The sequence below is a fragment of the Hipposideros armiger genome, unplaced genomic scaffold, assembly GCF_001890085.2.
Source record: "Hipposideros armiger isolate ML-2016 unplaced genomic scaffold, ASM189008v1 scaffold_43, whole genome shotgun sequence".
NCBI classification, from domain to species: domain Eukaryota; kingdom Metazoa; phylum Chordata; class Mammalia; order Chiroptera; family Hipposideridae; genus Hipposideros; species Hipposideros armiger.
Window position 1 is genome coordinate 4,310,583 of NW_017731393.1, and position 17,920 is coordinate 4,328,502.

The following is a 17,920-nucleotide window of genomic DNA, read 5'->3' on the forward strand; positions in this document are numbered from 1 at the left end:
GGGAACAGCGCTGGGGAATTGGGGGAAGGGGAACAGACAAGTTGCTGTCCTTTTGTTCTTCAGTCTAGTTGTTGAGGATGTTGCTTCACTGGCCCAAGTTGGCACCATCATTGCACTCTCCTGGGAGAGGCAGATCAGTCACCGGCTTCTGGACGGCTGCTCACGGCGGCTGCTGCCTACACACGGTAGCCCATGGCAGCCCACTGCCGCAGGGCCTGCAGCCTATGCCATCCCCCGGCGACTCATGGCAGCGCAGCTCCAGGTTGAGCTGTTGTTCAGCATCTTAGCTGTAGTGGGCAGTGTCACTGGCCCTCATATGTGGTATCGGAACTGGGGCCCGATAAGCCAGCTCTTAACCAACGCACCTCTCAGCCGGCCCAGTCTGATTTTTTTCATATTAGACTGGGGTTATGGTTTTGGGGAGGAAGACCACAGAGATGAAGTACCTTTCTCATCACATCAAGGGTACATACTATTAACACGACTTGTCACCATTGATGTTGACCTGGGTCACCTGACTGAGGTGCATTTATCAGGTTTTTCCACTGTAAAGTGACTCTTTTCCCCCTGCCCCCCTGTCCATACTGTCCTGTTTGGAAGGAAGTCACTATGCAGCCCACGCTTGAGTGGGGAGCTGTGCTGTGCCTCCCCGAAGATGAAATATGTACAGCAATTATTCTGCACAGGAGAGTGATCTCGTCGCGTCCATTTAGTTACTTAATCATTTATATCAGTAAGGACTCGTGGATATTTACTTAATTCTTAGGACAAGTCATTCAATGCTACTTTATTTTGTTGCTCACATTGCTCCAGCTCTGGCCACTGGGAGCTCTTTCGGTTGGCCCCCGTGTCCCTTTGGCTCACCGCCGTCAGTGTGTGTGTGTGTGGGGGGGGGCGGTGTGTGGGTGTGGGGGTGTTGAGCACTTCCATACTTTCTGACACTATAAGATGCCCCTGGCTCATCCTTTATATTTCTTGCTGCAGCCCTAGAATCTGCCATTTCTTCAAAGAGCCCTGGTTCCTTTCCTGGAGAAACCGAAATCACATGTGCTCATAGCTCCTGGGATGTCCTTGCCTCTAGGTGCCCTCAGCTGACAAAGCTCGGAGATACATGTGTGTATATGAACCCGTGTTGCACACCTATATTTCTGCACGTAACTCTTTCTATCTGTGGTAGGCTAAACCTAAGTTTATACTGATGATCCCAACCCTAATGCATTACCACATGGAACATTCTAGCCTCTGCCCCTTGCTTATCGCTAATCTCCCTCCAACCGTGAGACACTTGGCTCTCACCATCTGCTCTTTATTTACTTAACTCTTCAATTCCAGTGTATGTGTAGAGGGGTCCTAGAATTGTTACCTCGTGTGCCCACAGGAAGCAACGTTATCAACCAGAGTCCAGTCCTTCGGCCTTTCTGAAGCCTGACAGCCTCTGCTCGTTTTCGAAGTTACTTACGCCGGCACCTTCTTCTCCCACAGCCTTCAGTGAGGTGGTCCATACAGTTCAAATATGACTGGGTTCTTGTGTCACATTCTGCATTCTGCCCTCAGATCCCTGACTCCTAAATGGTTTTCTTTTTAGTTCTGTATACGTTGAGGTTCACTCTGTGATAGAAAGTTCTATGAGTTTTGACAAATCCCGATGCTTTACATTCACGATTACAGTTTCATACACAATCATTTTTCCTCCTCCTTCAAAACCCCTTGTGCTTTGCTTGTTCAGCCCCTATCCCCAGCCCCAGCACCCTGGCAACTGCTGTTGTGTTTATAGCCTCGCTAGCTTAGCCTCTCCCAGTGTTATATAAATGGGACCATACAGTATGGAGTGGTTTCAGTTTGGCTTCTTTCACTTAGAACTATGCATTTGTGATTCATCCATATCTTTTTGTGACTTGTGAGCTCATTTCTTTTTATCTCAGAATAATATTCCATTGTATGGATGGAGCACACTTTATTTATCCATTCACCTGTTGACACTTGTCTGCTTCTAGTTTTAGGTGATTATAAATAAGGCTGTGATAAACATTCACACGCTGGCTTTCGTGTGGACATGTTTTAAATCCAGTTACGTAAGCACTTAGGAGCCCAACTAGTGGATCGTATGGTAAGAATATGTTTAGTTTTATAAGAAACTGCCAAACTGTTTTCCAAAGTGGCTGCACTATTTTGCATTCCCACCAGCAATGGATGAGAGTTCATTCATTCACAGTTTTCATATGTGAGGCTATGTCCTCACCAGCATTTGGTGTTGTCAGTGTCCTGGATTTTGGCCATTTGATTGGTGGGTAGTGGTATCTCATTGTTGTTTAATTTGCATTTCCCTAATGACAAAGGATGTTTAGCATCTTTTCATATCCTATTTGCCATCTGTATATCTTCTATGGTGAGGGGTCTGTTCAGATCTTTTGCCCATTTGTTAACTGGGTTATTTGTTTTCTATCTGTTCATTTTACAGTATTGTTTGTATGTTTTGAATACAAGTCCTTTATCAGATATGTGTTTTGCAGATATTTTCTCCCAGTCTGTGGTTTATCTTTTCATTCTTTTAACAGTGTCTTTCACTGTTAAAAATTTTTAATTTTAATAAAGATTAACCTATAACTTTTCTCATTCATGGATTGTACTATTGGTATTGTATTTAAAAACTCATCACGAAGTCCAAGGTCATGTAGATTTTTCTTCTATGTGTTTTTCAAGAAGTTTTGTTGTTTTGCATTTTACATTTAAGTCTATGATCCATTTTGAGTTAGTTTTGTGTCAAGTCCGTGTCTAGGTTCATTCATGTTTTTGCATGTGGATGTCACGTGGTTCTAGCACCACGTACTTACGAGGCTACCCTTTCCCCACTCAACTGCCTTTGCTCTGTTGTCAAACATCAGTTGACTATTTGGGTCTATTTCTGGGCTTTCTGTTCTGTCCCATTGATCTATGTGTCTGTGCTTTCACCTATGACACATTGACCTGAAGTATGTCCTGGAGCCTGGTCATAGGACTCCTCCAAATTTGCTTTTCTCTGGAATTGTGGTGTGTGGGCTCTGGATCGGTCAGTTTGCATATGTGAGGCTATGTGCCAGGCTAGGCATTTAGTGCCTCTAGAAACTGGGTAGCCCTGGGAGGGGCCGTCTCTGCCGGGTCAGCAAGGCCCCAAGATGTCATAGCATCCAAATAGCAGAAAGTCAAGAGGCACAAGTAACACACCACATAGGTGTGTAATCAGCACCTCTGGTTTTCTGGCTGCACACCACTGCAGCGCACTGAGCGCCACGAGACGGCTGTCTGTTCTCCTGCGGCTGAAGGTCGGGGCTGTGTCTAGGATTGGGCCCTGACCACTACAGTGGCCCCAAATATCCCTGCACATGTCTTTTGGCGGATATACCTATTTTCATTTCTTTGGGCGAAATCCCGGCATCCCAGGTAGACCCTATGTGGAGTTTTAGGAGCTATTGCTGCAGTTTCCTAAGTGGTTGACCCAAGTTTCAATCTCACTGACACCCCTGAGCCTTTTCAGTTTGCAGACTCATGTCTTTCTTCTGATCTGAAAGGATCCTCACTCACTGCTTAACAAGATTTATTTATTCTTTCATTTAGCAAATCGTTATCAAGGGCACTCCTTTGCCAGAAACTGGTGTAGGCGTTAGGGGTACCAGGCGTGACCTCTAGAGAACAAGACACTTTGGAGGAGGGGACAACCAAGTAAATAAATGCATGCTGCAAAAATTTATTTCGGATAAAGATAATCAGTTACACATAATTAAATTATAATTTCGGTGAAAGACCACGTCTATGAAGACAACAAGGCAGCGCCGGGGGATGGGGGGGGTGGGGGGGAATGTTGCCTCCCCTCCATCCTCTGTCTTGGAAATCCCATTAGACAAGCGTGGGATTCGGCCCTCCTGGTCTCTTTCCTTTCAGGTGCTTCCATTGCAATCGAGGGCTGTGGTTTTTTTAAAACAGGAAATTTGTGTCCATCTCTGCTTTATTTATTTGTTCACTTTATGGATGAAATAGCCTTTTGTGTTTCTTGGGAGTGGTTGTTCTCAGTCCTCAGCCCCACCCTGCTTCTCCTGGAGCTGCTTTCCGGTGGGAAGGTCTTCCCTTCTTTCAGAGAATGACCTCCCTCCAGGTGGGCTGACGCTGGATCGCAGGCAGGGGTGGGAGGGGCTGCAGGGGACGCATTCTGGGCCATTTCCTGCAAACCCCGACAGAAAGAGGCCTTTCTCAGGGGCCGCAAGCCCCCAGCTCCTCACACCAGAGCACCCTGACCGGACCCTTCAGAGAGTCTGCGAACCCCCACCCCGCCCAGGGGAAATGGGGGCGTGGAAGGGTGTGGAGCCCTCAAAGACCGGCTGGCCTCTTGGGGGTCCTCTCAGTTTCTACCTGCAAGAGTCCATTTCAGTGGTAGCTGTTTAACAATATATATATATATATATATATATATATATATATGTGTGTGTGTGTGTATACTCACTCTCGTATATTATAGCTTTTAAAACATAAACTTGATTTTTAAAATACACTTCATGATTTACACAAAAATTGTGAGGCTAGCTTTGAGAGTTCACATAGCCTCCACGCCCAGTTCCTTTTATTTTAATATAATAGTATGGTGCATTTGTTACAATTAATGAACCAAAGTTGACACACTATTATTAACTAAAATCCATCCTTTATTCAGAGTCCCTTGGTTTTCATCCGATGTCCCCATGTCCCCTTTCTGGCCCAGTATCCCACCTAGGACACCCCCTACAAAGGAGTATGGACTATGTATTTTCTTTCGTTGCTGGGATGGGGGGTGGGGGATGCTATTGCATGTGCTCCAGGAAAGCTCACCACCTTGAAGCCGAGTTTCTGTGGTCCAGGCTGACCTCAGGGCCTGGGGGTCACTTGGGAGTCGTGTGTCTTGACATTTTATTCTACTCCCAGGCCTCTCTCCAGCGTGTTCTTTGTCTCGTCCCCTCTTAGGCCTCAGTTTCCCCCTCTGGAAAACGAAGGCATTGGGCTAGTTTCTTCTGTACAGGCTGAGTCCTGAGGTAGAAGGATGAGTGAAGTTTTCTGAGCCTTTTCCTGGGGCAGAGGGAGCTGGCAGGCATCGGCATGTCCCAGCGCTGGGACCCAGATCTCACTGAACACCACGTGGGGGCCAATGCTCTGACCTTGGGCTTTTCAAGTAAAGGTCAGGGGCTGTCCTGCTTTGCTGCTTCTTGCTGTGCACCTTAGACAAGGCCCTCTTCAGTTCTGAGCCTCGGTTTCCCTATCTGGCCGGGCATAGAGCAGATTGCCCTGGGGAGCAGTGAGTTCGTGCAAGCAGGGCTGGGTGCTGCCAGGCTAGTGGCAGTGCTGGGCTCTGAGGGGCCTCCTGTGGGATGAGGGGTCCAGTCTCTGTGTCCGTCCTTTTTCCCACACTTGACTCAGGGGCAGGTGGCTGGCTGTCACAGGATGCCCACACACAGTTGTCCCCTCCCGCCCAGCTCATGCCAGTATTGCCTTTGCCCTGGGCCGAGGGAAGCTTGCCAAATGTACCACACCCCTGGACCGTGGACTTCCAGGAGATCGGAGGGAGGAAGCTCACCATTATTACCAGCCTGCCTTGTAGTTCTTTGGCTGCCAGTCCAGTCTGCTACCTAGGAAGCTCCCAGCACAGGCCAGGCTCTAGTCCTCAAGTACACCAGGCACCCCCTCCAAAGGAGCGAGAGAAACCCCGGAAAAGGTAAACATGAGGAGCCCTGTGCCACCACTCCCTAAAAGCCTGAACTCTCCATTCAGAAAATGTCAGGGTTCTTCCAAGCTTCTGAGCCTCTGCATCTGCTGTTTCTTCTACCACCAGTGCCCTCCCCGTTTTCTAGCTGTTTTGAACTCCTACTCATCCTTCAAGGCCCAATGCAAAAGTCCCCTCTACTGGACCCTCAGTACTCCTCCCACCTGCATCACAGCACACATCACCCTGAGTCACGATGGGCCTCTTACGTGCCTGTGTCCCTGTATTTCCCTGAAGGCAGGGGTGGGGCCAACACCACCGTGAGGTTGTCACAGACACGTCAGCTGCCTTCAGCGTTAATACAATAAAAGACGCTGGTAGAGGAAGAGAGAATTGTTGTAGTGAACCTTTCTTGAACACCTGCTTACTGGCACTGTTGCATCCATTATTCTCTATCCTGCGCCGGCCCCAGTGGACCCTGTCACCGGCCCGTCGGTGCGGCCCGGGCAGCAGGAACGCGAGAGGGTGTGGGCCACAGGGAGAACCGGCGCTCCGGCGAGCCAGGCAGGGAGGGCTGGCGAGCGCGCCTGGGCGTCCTTGCACAACCTGGAGGCCGGGGGCTCTCGCGTGTCGCACGCTCACAGTCCCGTTTTCCCGCAGAGGTAGTTGTGGTCCCGAGACCCGCAGCAGCCGCCGCCAGACCCGAGGTGGCACCGCCCCTGGCCTGGCGCTCCTGGGGCGCACCTGGCCCCGCCTCCGAGTCCCCGCCCCGGGGCCCCAAGCTTTCCCGCGCGGCGCGGGCCGGGCGACAGGTGCAGCGCAGCCGAGCCGAGCCCCGCACTCCGCTCCGCGCCGCGCTCGCTCCCGGCCCCACCATGGGCAACCGCGCGGGCCGCAGCGACTTCGAGTGGGTCTACACCGACCAGCCGCACACGCAGCGCCGCAAGGAGATGCTCGGTGAGCGCGGGCCCGGTGCCCGGCGGGCGGGAGGGTGGCGGCGCCACCGCGCTCCGCCGGCATGTCCGGCCCGGGGTCCCCGAGAGTTCCCCCAGCCCGGGCTGAACCCCCCCCCCTGCGTCTCTGCCTCCCTCTCGGGATCCAGGACCCGAGGACCCGAGCCCGGCCCCGTGCGCTGGGGAGCGCGTCTCAGCCGCTCGGTCCGGGGCAAGAATAGGGGTGAGCACTGGAGCTCCTGGGTCCCGCGACCTCCCAGGGGCCTCCAAGCCCACCCCAAACCCAGCGCAGAGAGAATGGGCGCCCCGAGGGAAGCCAACGCGGAACCAGAAATACAACTCGTAAAAGGCAAAGGTTGTACCAAAGAATGCCGCCCTCTGTCCTGGAGCTTACAGCTCCTTGCACGGTGGCCGCCACTCCCTGTCGTTTAGTATCACGCGAGGTCATTTTCACCCACATGGACGGGATCGCGACCTTCCATGCCAGCGACTTCCCCTGCACCCAGGGTTACGGGATAAAGGGCTCACACCTCCCAAACAGCTTTCACTTCAATAGATACCACCAAACCGCCCCGCCAGAGCCAGGTGGCTTCCAACTGGGTGGACACACTCCTGCCTCCCAGAACCGGTGGCCGCTTCCTCACACCCTCGCTCACACCGGGGGTTGACAAAGCTTTTCATCTTGCCAATCAGATGGACAGAGGCAACAGGCTCATTCATTGTGGGTGTAATTTACATTTACTTGATGATTGATTTCAGTGTTTAACTGACCATTCAAATTTCTTTTTTTCTCTTGGGTTGGCCTTTTGCTTTTATATAATTGTTAGAACTTTATACAAAAGCTTTTAAATCCTTTGTCTTCTATGTTGCAAGGAACTTCCTCCTTTACAATTTGTCTTTTGCTATCACAGAAACGTTTTTTTTTTTTAGTGGCGTTCGAATCGAGTGGCTTTTTCTTCAGGGTTTCCTCTTCCGTGTCTCTCTGACCCGCCGCAAGACTATGGAAATACGCATCCTAAAACTTGCAAGCCTTTCTGACACCAGATGCATTGAGTGGTTCGTGCCTGACTGTACCCTGCCCTGTAGCTGGGGGATGGGGATGGAGAGACCTGGGTGGTTTGTGACTTCGGTGGTCTTCTTCTGTGAGGTGAACAATAAGCCACACTTGTGGTCTCGCCAGTGGCAGCATCCTCCCCGACACCTGTGAATTTGCTGGGGGTGTCGGAGGTGGTCTTGGTGGTCACCTGGTCTTCCCTCCCATCAGAGGGCAGGTATCTTGGCTGCTGCCCCCTCAGTGGGTCCCAGGCAGGGCTGCATTTCCTTCCCTTCCCCTGGCTGTCCCCCACCTTCCCCTTTCCTGACTTACTGGGCACCTGGCCCCAGGTGAAGTCTGGGAGACATCGCAGCCCACAGAGCTGCCTGACAGGATCCAGACACTCTGGGCTGGAGCCTCACTCTCCCAGTCTGCAAAATGGGCCCAGTCATTTTTGTCTGGCAGAGTGGGTATGAGGATGAAAGGAGATCTTGGATGGCAAGGTGCTCAGTGTGGTACCCAGCACTCCAGGACATGGAGGAGGACCTCTCTCTTTTTTAAAAGATTTTTTATTGGGGAATTGGGGGAGGGGAACAAACAAGTTGCTGTTCTTTTGTTCTTCAGTCTAGTTGTGGAGGACGTCGCTTCACTGGCCCAAGTTGGCACCATCATTGCGCTCTTCCCGGGCGAGGCAGATCAGTCACCGGCCTCTGGACGGCCGCTCACTGCGGCTGCTGGCTACACACGGTAGCCCATGGCAACCCACTGCCACAGGGGCTGCAGCCTACGCCGTCACCGGCGACTCCCGGCAGCCCAGCTCCAGGTTGAGCTGTTGTTCAGTATCTTAGCTGTAGAGGGCAGTGTCACTGGCCCTCATATGTGGGAACCGAACCGGGGCCCTCTGGCGTCCCAAGCCAGCTCTTAACCAATGCGCCACTCTGCCGGCCCGAGGATCTCTCTAAAGAGAGAAGCCACATGATTTGAGCCAGGGTGGGGGCCACACAAGTTCTCAAGGAGTGACTCCCCAGGGAGCCTTGCTCATTCCTGTTTCCTCTGGGTGCCGTGGATTCTTACATGTGCATCCAGTTTTGAACTAATGAACTTGGAATGTGCCTCCCTCCCTGGCATTTGCACAAACTGTTCCCTCGCCTGAATGTCCTTCCTCCTTGTTCTGCCCGGTTGGCTCTCGCTCAGTCCCACCTCCTACAGGAAGCCCTCCTGGCTGCCCTCATGGGCCCTGGCTGGGCAAGGGCACTCCTCTGGGGTTCTCAGTAGCTGCAGCTCATCCGATTCTTACCTCTCTGGGGCAGGCTGGCAGGGGTCTAGGGTTTGGCTCCGGAGCTCCTGGCAAGGACATCAACACTCACTCATTAGCCGTGTGACCCCAGGCAAGTCAATAAACAGGTGAGGAAATCGAGGCTTGGTTGAGTTGAAAGGGGTTAATAGCAGTACTTTCCTTGCGGTGTTGTGCAGATCAAATGAGGGAGTGTGAAGTGTTGGCTCAGTGCTCAGTGAATGTATGACAGCCATTACCTCCAGCAGACAGGCCTGGGTTCTCTCCAAGGATAGGGAATGCCTTTCGGTCTCTGCTTTCCTGACACCTGTACCATTCCTGGCCCAAGAGAAATCCTTTGTATAACTGCCCACCAGCATCGCTTTACAAAAAGAGGCAGCAGAATGGGGTTCAGAGAGGAGAGGCGATTTGCCTAGGGCCGCTTAGCTTGGAGACCATCAGGGCCAGGCTGGTATTCATTGGACTCCTGCTCAAGGATGTGCTGTGGCCCCACCCAGGTGGCTGCTGCGCCCATGCCAAGCTGCTGGGGGCCAGTGGGTGCTCAATAAAGATCCTAATCTCGGAGCCAGGACCAGAAATCCTTGCACAGGACTGGCTGAGTGTTCTTTGGGCAGGACCAAAGTCCATCTGCAGCTCCTGCCTGGATGGGGGGGGCATGCTCCCCAGGAAACAGTGTCCTAAGAAAAGGGGGTCCCAAGGCAGCCCCTAAGAGCCGTGTGTCCCAGGTCAGGGCTGAAGCTTCTGTATTGCGAGGGCGGGGACAGCCAGCAAGTCTGGTCTCATGGAGACCAGCGTCTATGCCAGGTGTGGCCCTCCAGCACCAAGCAGGCTTTGGATTTGTCTTTTCATAAACAAATACCTTTGTGATTTTTTTTTGTTGGTTTCTGTTCTTATGAAAATAGGCACACACATGGTAAAAAAAAAATCAAATATTCAAAGGAAAACAAGGAAGTAAGACTCTTGGCAATTGGATTACTTGCTTAGGAAAGGCCCTGGCTGGGGCTTTCTCACCAGCAAGCAGTAAAATCCAGAAAAGAACTTGTAAAATCCAGAAGAGAACTGGCCGGTGCTCTCCTAGGAATCTGTGGACCCTTCTCATCCAGCCAGAGAGATGTGGCTCCAGGGGGAGAGCCGGCGGGCCACGGGGCATCCTCTCCGAGCCCCTCGCCCCTGCAGCAGTCTGTGTGAAGTCCCCACCCTCCTGTACCAGGTAGGCTGCGGGTAGTGCATGGCCTGTGTCCACCTGGCTATGAGATTCCACAGAAGGAGGGGTGCCTCCCTCCGCTCCTGCCCTGAGTAGCACAACCCCCCCTTGAGTCCTGTGGTTGGTCAGTAGGCAAGGGGCTGTGATGGGCATGCTAAGGGCAGTGAGACGCAGCTGAGATCTGAATGGGGGGCGGGGGGAGGCGGGGACAGATAGAGGGGTGCTGGGTACTCAGGCTCACAGCAGCACAGACAGTAGGTGATCACTGAGGGGTTCCTCCTGGACCCTGTTTGACTTAATTATCGTCCCCCTGCTCAAATCCTCCAAGGGCCTTCCTTGCTAAAACCCCTATTTCTGGCCTGGCCTCTTGGGCACGCCCGGTTCTGGCCCCTGCCCTTTCTTCTTGCTTTCTGCTCTCTAGCCACTATGTGGAATGTACCCCATCTGCCCATTTCCTACTTCATGGGTTTTGCAAATGCTGTTCCCTCTGCTTGAATTCTTTTCCCTTACTCTTCAGCTAGCAGACTCCTATGCATCCTTCAGGTCTCAGCCTGAATGTCCTTTGCCCAGAAACACTCTCTAACACATACACACACACTCTGCATGCTGGTAAACATTCAACAATTGAGTCTCTGGAGGGCACATAAAGCCCTGATTTGTAAATATTTCCATCACGGACAATTTAAAGCGACCCACATGTATCATCACTGAGCATGGAGTTGGGAAGAGAGCAAGGAACACATTGGGTGCTTGCTGGCTGGCCTGGGTGTGACCTGATGGCCCACACCACCGCCTACCTGCCCTTCTAAGCTCCTCCTCCTCCTCCCTGATCCTCTGCAGGGGGCTGGGCACTTTTACCTGGAGGCCTTTGCCCCACCTGTAATTCTGCCTTGATTTGTGGGGTGATTGCTTTAATGTTCTGACTCCCCCACTCATCTCTGAGCTTCCTGGAGGGCAGGGCCAGGCTCACCTGCACCGCAGCCGTTTCCTCGGGGTCGTGGCATGCCTGTGGCTTCCCGGAGAGGCTGAGTGAACCCATGAGGCAACAGGCACGACTGCAGCTCCAGCCCAGGGCCTCGCAGGAGCGCCGCTGGGCCGCTCTCCCTCCCGCAGGGCTGCACCGGCCACTCCAGCTCTTTGCCTGTGGCTTCACCCTTGCCACCTGGACAGTTGGGAGATGCCACCTTTTAGGGACCTTCTAGGTCTCTTTTAAGCTGATTAGTGGGGCTGAGTTTTTCTTCCTGGGTTTCACTGCTTTCTTCTGTGGCTTTTCTACTTGTGCCCTTCGATCCTTTTCCAGCAGAGTTGCCCTTTTTCTTGATTTGCGAGTTTTGTATCCATGGCTCATGGTAGCCCTGCCTTTGCCCCACAGGTAACCTCCCCACAGGTAACCTTTCCTGGTTTGTCCTTTGTTTTTCCACTTGGGTTCTTTTTTCTTCCCCGCCTTTCCCCCTTATGGATATTTACATGTTTTATGTACAGCAGGACCCTGGGAAGTTCTCACTTGCTCACAGTTACCCAGTGGGTTGGGGGTGGGGGCAGGACTAACCCAGCGCGGTGCGGCCGGAGCCTCTGCTCCCGTCTGTCCTCACGTCCTGACACATGACTCATGGCAGGTGCCGGCTCACATGCCCCTTCCAGCCTCCATATTGATGGGTGTGCTGTGCCCCCCACCTGGCCTCCCTTGTTCTTTACTTTGTACCAGCTTTTATGAGGTATGATTTACATACCATAAAATCCACTCATTTGAAAGGCACAGTCCAGTGATTTTTAGTAAATTTACATAATCCATTTTAGAGTATTTCCATCACCCAGAAAAGATCCCTTATGACCGCTCCACAGCCCAACGCCCACATCCCTATATCCAAGTCCTTTCTGCTTCGAGTTTTAGCTGGAATGTGAGGGGACTCTGTGTGTGTGGTGTCCTTCTCTTGACACGTTCAAGCTAGGACACACAGTCCGTGCCCCCACATGTGTGGCACTCCCCGCCCCTGCGGCTGCTGGCTACACACGGTAGCCCATGGCAACCCACTGCCACAGGGGCTGCAGCCTACGCCGTCACCGGCGACTCCCGGCAGCCCAGCTCNCCCGCCCCCCCAAGCCCGGGAACCTCTCCCACCTCTGTGATCTGGGGCCTGCCTGCCACGGACCTTCAGCAAATATTTGTCAATGAACAAACAGCAGGTTTAGCGAGAGGCAGGTGGGGAGGCAGAGAACAGTGACTCCTGAAGGCACTTTGGGCCACTTTCCACATTTTCTATGTCGAACCAGGTCCGCAAATACCAACCAGACAGGGTTAGGCTTGCCTTTTGGCTTCCAAACTGAAAAGGCGGGGGCGGGGGTGGGTAGAGATTGAGCTGTGAGAAGGCGGTTCAGGCCCAGCGCTGCACAGAAGCCGTTGAGGAAGGGGGGTTAGGAGGCTTTGGGTGCTCGTGTTAGGAGGAGGGGTTGTCGGAGGTAAAGTTACTCGCCTGTGGGTGCGCACAGGTGAGGGGAGGAACGCTGGGCTCCTGGTGCCCTACACCCGGCAGCTCGTGTGCGACAGGGCCAGCAGGAGCTGACGTAGGAGCTGGAATGTTTGAGACTCAGGGACGCTGAAGTGATGGAAGGCAATGACAAGGCCCCTCCCCCACGCCCAGCCAGCAAGACGGGCATGCGATGGCCTTTGGGGGCTGTTAGGAGCGTCCAGTCCTGGGTGGTGCCAGGCCTGGTGCAGGGAAGGGTCCAGGGTAGAAGGGGGAAGAAGACTCCACTGCCTCTGGGAGCCGTGCTGGAGACCAGGGGGAAGTGACTTCACGGCCAGCCTGTTGGCAGGGGCTGCGGGAGGCTCAGCAGCTGGGAGCAGAAGTGTCTGCTGTGGGGGTCACTGGCCACTCGTGGTCTGTCCTGAGGCTGTGTGGGGCCACTGCTCACTTGGTTGGAGCCCAGACAGCATGGCTGCCAGGTGAGGTGAAGGCTGGGTGGAAGGCTGGTGTGCAGACAGCTGGGTTCTGTTGGCTTCTTGGGCAGAGGTGGCCTGCAGTTCCACGATGTGGGAACCCCAACTTCCCCCAGCCTCTCCCAGCACACGAGGGCTGTCCTGCCATTCAGAGGGGACATTTGCTCCCATTCAATGAGGGAGTGTGAAGGGTTGGCTCAGTGCTCAGTGAATGTATGACAGCCATTACCTCCAGCAGACAGGCATGGGTTCTCTCCAAGGACAGGGAATGCCTTTCGGTCTCTGCTTTCCTGACACCTGATTTGTGGGGTGATGGCTTTAATGGTCTTGATTGGTAGGGTGCCCTTGACTGAACCTCTGAAACAGCCTGTTCCATTGCTGGGTGGCTCTGACAGGAAGGGTGCTACAGCTGGATACCCTCTTCTATCTTCAGCCACTGGAGAGATGTAACTGTACCCTGAAGGCCGGCGTCCCCATGCCAGGCGCATGTCCTCAGGATGGGGGCTGGGGCGATGCTCTCAGGTGCTGGCTGAGCCCCGGCATCACCATGAGACTCAGTCTCATTGTAAATGGGACATGGCCACTCCTCCTGGCCTGGCAGGAGGGACCGGCTATGGGGGCCTTGGCCTAGCTGAGCCAAGCTGTCACATCCTTGACAGGGCACAAAGGGAGAGTGACTTCCCAGGTCACTCGAGGAAAGAGCTGCCAGGCCTTGGCCTTGGCCTGGCCGGTGCAGCCGGGGCCAGCCTCTCCGCAGGCCGGCCTGAGCCGGGCAGGAGGGGTGGACAACGGAGGCCCTGGAGACCGGCACTGCCTCTCCCGAGGAGGCCCTGGGACAAGCCCCGTGCTTGCTGGCCTTGGATTTCCCATCTGTGCGTCATGGTGTTGGCTCCACCTCCGAGGCCCCGTGTGCTCCGCCCAGGGACAGGGCAGAGCAGACCTTCGCGTCTGAGGCCCCAGCCTTGTCCTTCCCTGCCCCTGCATGGAGTACCAGCCTCCCCACCGGCCTGCTGGCCCCCTCCTGCTAAGCAGCTGGGAAGTTTCTAGAAGGCACAGATGCCTTGACCCAAGGCACTCACCCCGCCCCTCTTCTGCACGGTCTGGCTGCTCCTTGGCAGAGAAGGCCTTGGCCTGCTTGGCCAACCCACCCTCATTGTTGTATCCTCTTCTGTAAAACAAAATATAGAAAAGTACAAAAAACACCATAACAAACATCCACCACCCAAAATAAATGCATTCAACATTTTATCACATTTCCTTCAGATCTTAACAACTAAAACACTTTTGAGACCCAGCCAGAGCCCTCCACGTTCCCCTCCCCTGGCCGGCCGGCCCCTTCCTGGGTTCCCGATCTGCTTGGGTGTCCAGTCCACCTCGTCACTCTCAGCTATGGTGACGTGTGTGGTTCACCTGGGTGCGGCCTGGCAGCTGCTTTGACTTCTGGCATTACATTTGTGACCAGTGGAAACACCTGCTCTTTAATTTAGGCTTGTGGCAAAGACCCCCACTCTCTCTGAGAAGTCTCCCCAAAGCCCCCTAGGCTGTGGGGAGGTTGGTCTGCATGCCCACAGCTGGGCCAGGTCTCAGAATGATCCTCGAGGGGTGAATCTATCCCGGCGTCACTGCCGGGAGGCTTAATGGGCCGTGGAAGGAGGGCAGAGGGAAGACGGCACGAAAGCAGGAAGTCGGGGGGTTGGGCGAGCATGCAGGTGGAGGCCCGGGAGGCAAGGCCTACTCACCATGTTCTCTCCTGGTCCCACCTGCAGCCAAGTATCCGGCCATCAAGGCCCTGATGCGGCCCGACCCTCATCTCAAGTGGACGGTGCTGGGGATGGTGCTGGCACAGCTGCTGGCCTGCTGGCTGGTGCGGGGGCTGGCGTGGCGCTGGCTGCTCTTCTGGGCCTACGCCTTCGGCGGCTGCGTCAACCACTCGCTGACGCTGGCCATCCACGACATCTCCCACAACGCCGCCTTCGGCACGGGCCGCGCCGCCCGCAACCGCTGGTTCGCCGTCTTCGCCAACCTGCCGGTGGGCGTGCCCTACGCCGCCTCCTTCAAGAAGTACCACGTGGATCACCACCGCTACCTGGGCGGCGACGGGCTGGACGTGGACGTGCCCACGCGCCTGGAGGGCTGGCTTTTCTGCACGCCGGCCCGCAAGCTGCTCTGGCTGGTGCTGCAGCCCTTCTTCTACTCGCTGCGGCCGCTCTGCGTGAACCCCAAGGCCCTGACCCGCATGGAGGTGTTCAACGCCCTGGTGCAGCTGGCGGCCGACGCCGCCCTCTTCGCCCTCTGGGGGCTGAAGCCCGTGGCCTACCTGCTGGCCAGCACTCTGCTGGGCCTGGGCCTCCACCCCATCTCCGGCCACTTCGTGGCTGAGCACTACATGTTCCTCAAGGGCCACGAGACCTACTCCTACTATGGGCCCCTCAACTGGATCACCTTCAACGTGGGCTACCACATGGAGCACCACGACTTCCCCAGCATCCCGGGCTGCAACCTGCCCCTGGTACGTGGGCGGGGGCTGGGGGCCACTTCTGGCCTGCTTTTCCTCTCATGCTGGTCACTGGTGCCCACGTTGTCAGCTGTGGCCCCCAGGGCAAGGGGCAAGGGGCAAGGCCATCTATCCAGTACAGGCCAGTGCCCGGCTGGAGAAGGAGGTGAGTTCAGGAAGGGCAGGGGCTCAAGGGGCATCTACAGTTTGGGCCACTTGGTTTAATGAAAAGCAGTTGGAGCCCCGATATGTACTGGCTGTGCCTCCTTGGGCAAGCCACTTGCCCTCTCTGTGCCTCAGCTTCTTTTGTGACATGGGATAGCAGTAGTGACAGAGCATGTGCGCCACCTCCCCTTCCTGGCTTCTGACACCCTGTACCTGCCCTGTGACTTTCCAGGGGCCCCCACATGGCACAGAGAGGAAAGGGGGTGTTTTGCCCTTTGTGACCCAAGGGTCTTGGCCTCTGCTGCAGGAGACGTGGGAATGGAAGTTCTGGAGGAGGAGTGGGGGGTAAAAGGAGGTACTGGTCTGTCTGGGTGAGTTAGAAAGAGCTCAGGCGCCCTGAGGCACAGGGGGTCAGAGGCAGCAGCGGGGTCTCCTGTGTGTGCATGAGTGTGTGCACGCCTGAGTGTGCCCTGTATGTACAAGCATGTGTGCATATGCTTATGTGTGCGCACGTGTCTGTCTGGCCTGTGTGACTGGAGTCGGGCAGCCTGTGTCTGGCCCTGGCTGTGCACACCCTCCTCTCCCACCCCTCCTTCCCTCTCAGCCCCTCCCTCCCCTCCCCGCTTGTCCTCTCCTGCTGAAGGTACTGAGATCCTGCTCTGTGCTGGGTACTATGTCACTTAAGCCTCAGCACAGCCAACGCAGCAGGTGCCCTCATAGCACATCACCCCCATTTCACAGACGAGAAGGCAAGGGCTCAGAGCGGGGAGGTGCCTGCCTCAGGAAGTGGCAGAGCCAGAATCGGGACCCTAGTAGGTCGCAGAAGTGCTTGCTTCTGAGCAAAGTGAACAGCTCCCTGCTCACACCTGTGCAGGTCCCCTTGTCTCCGAGCCCCTTCAGCTCCACAGCAGGCCCTGAGCTCCGATGTGTCCTCCATGGGGGAATGGAGGGCTTCCCATGCACCTGGCCAGCAGGGGAGGTGATGGTGCCCCCGCAGGTGCTGAGGCCTGGGGCACTTCCTGGAGGAGGCGGGCTGACGGTGTGAGGTGCAGAGCTGGAGGGGGGAGAGGGGTGCAAGATAGGCATCTGGGAAATAAGTACTGCAGCTGGGAGGAGGGCGGTGGCGTGGGGGGCGTGGCGGGGGTTGAGGCCAGAGGGGTTGGCAGGCTGGGGAGCAGCATGGACATGACCATGGCCCAGCAGGACTCAAGCCAGGCTGTGCCTCAGAACTCTCCGGTACTTAAGGGGAAGACTCTGACCCACCCTGGGCTCCTGCATCAGAAACTTGGTGAGGGCTCTGGGGAGGGGAGGGTACATTTTAAACTTGGGGCTGGGGGCTGAGACACTGATGGTGCCCTGAGCTAAGAGCCAGCAGCAGCTACCTCCTGCCCTGCTGAGCTGGATGCGGGCACCACGGGAGGTGACAGGGAGGTGCGTGTGTGCACATGCTCGCGTGAGTCTGTGTGCCTTGTGCCTGTCTGCACAAGTGTGTGGCTGAAGCCCATCTGTGCCAGGGCACAGCCTCTGACCGGCCCCCTCTCTGCAGGTGCGGAAGATTGCACCCGAATACTACGACCACCTGCCACAGCACCACTCGTGGGTCAAGGTACTCTGGGATTTTGTGTTCGAGGACTCCTTGGGGCCCTACGCCAGGGTGAAGCGGGTGTGCAAGCTGGCAGAGGAACGCCTGTGAGCCTGACCCACTGGCGCCCGAGTAGATGGACCGTGCTGTGCCCTAGCGGGCTGGCTGCCAGGCCTCACCCTGCCCCACCCACCTGCCACAGAGCTGGCTGTCACCGTCCCCCTATCAGCCTAGTGCCCAGAACTGGTTTGGCTGCATTTAGTTCCCGCGCCCTGGGCTGTCTGTCCCCTAGACTCCAAATGACCACGCCTGGGGACAGGGGCACAGGCTATAGCCTGGAGAAGCTTGGTCTGCATGTGGACTTGCTGTTGACCTCAAGCCAGGCCTGCCCTTTCTGGGCCTCGCGGGGCCTGGCCCTGCCCCGGGTATTGTGGCCAGTCCCCACGGAGCGGATTTCTCTGGTGTTCCCATGCCCTAAATTAAGTCAGCGTTGTTTTCATATCCAGGGATGTGCTTCGAGGGGGTGCTCTCAGCTGCAGCCTGGGCCTGAGAACGAGCC

The 17,920-nt window shown here is 55.3% G+C and overlaps 1 protein-coding gene across 9 annotated transcripts in view; it reads left to right on the forward strand.

Annotated features, from left to right (window-relative positions):
- The window catches only part of DEGS2 (delta 4-desaturase, sphingolipid 2), a 50,422-nt gene extending 32,502 nt beyond the window's left edge, over positions 1-17,920 (forward strand). For 7 of the 9 annotated variants that reach the window (XM_019639362.1, XM_019639357.1, XM_019639358.1 and 4 more), the window contains 2 exons: positions 14,887-15,629; positions 17,326-17,920. In XM_019639362.1, the coding sequence (XP_019494907.1) occupies positions 14,913-15,629; positions 17,326-17,472 (864 nt within the window). In that variant the 5' untranslated portion in view covers positions 14,887-14,912 and the 3' untranslated portion in view covers positions 17,473-17,920. Of the gene's footprint in view, positions 1-4,674; positions 6,656-8,572; positions 9,089-14,886; positions 15,630-17,325 lie in introns of those variants that run through there. The other 2 variants (XM_019639356.1, XM_019639363.1) reach the window with 2 other exon arrangements.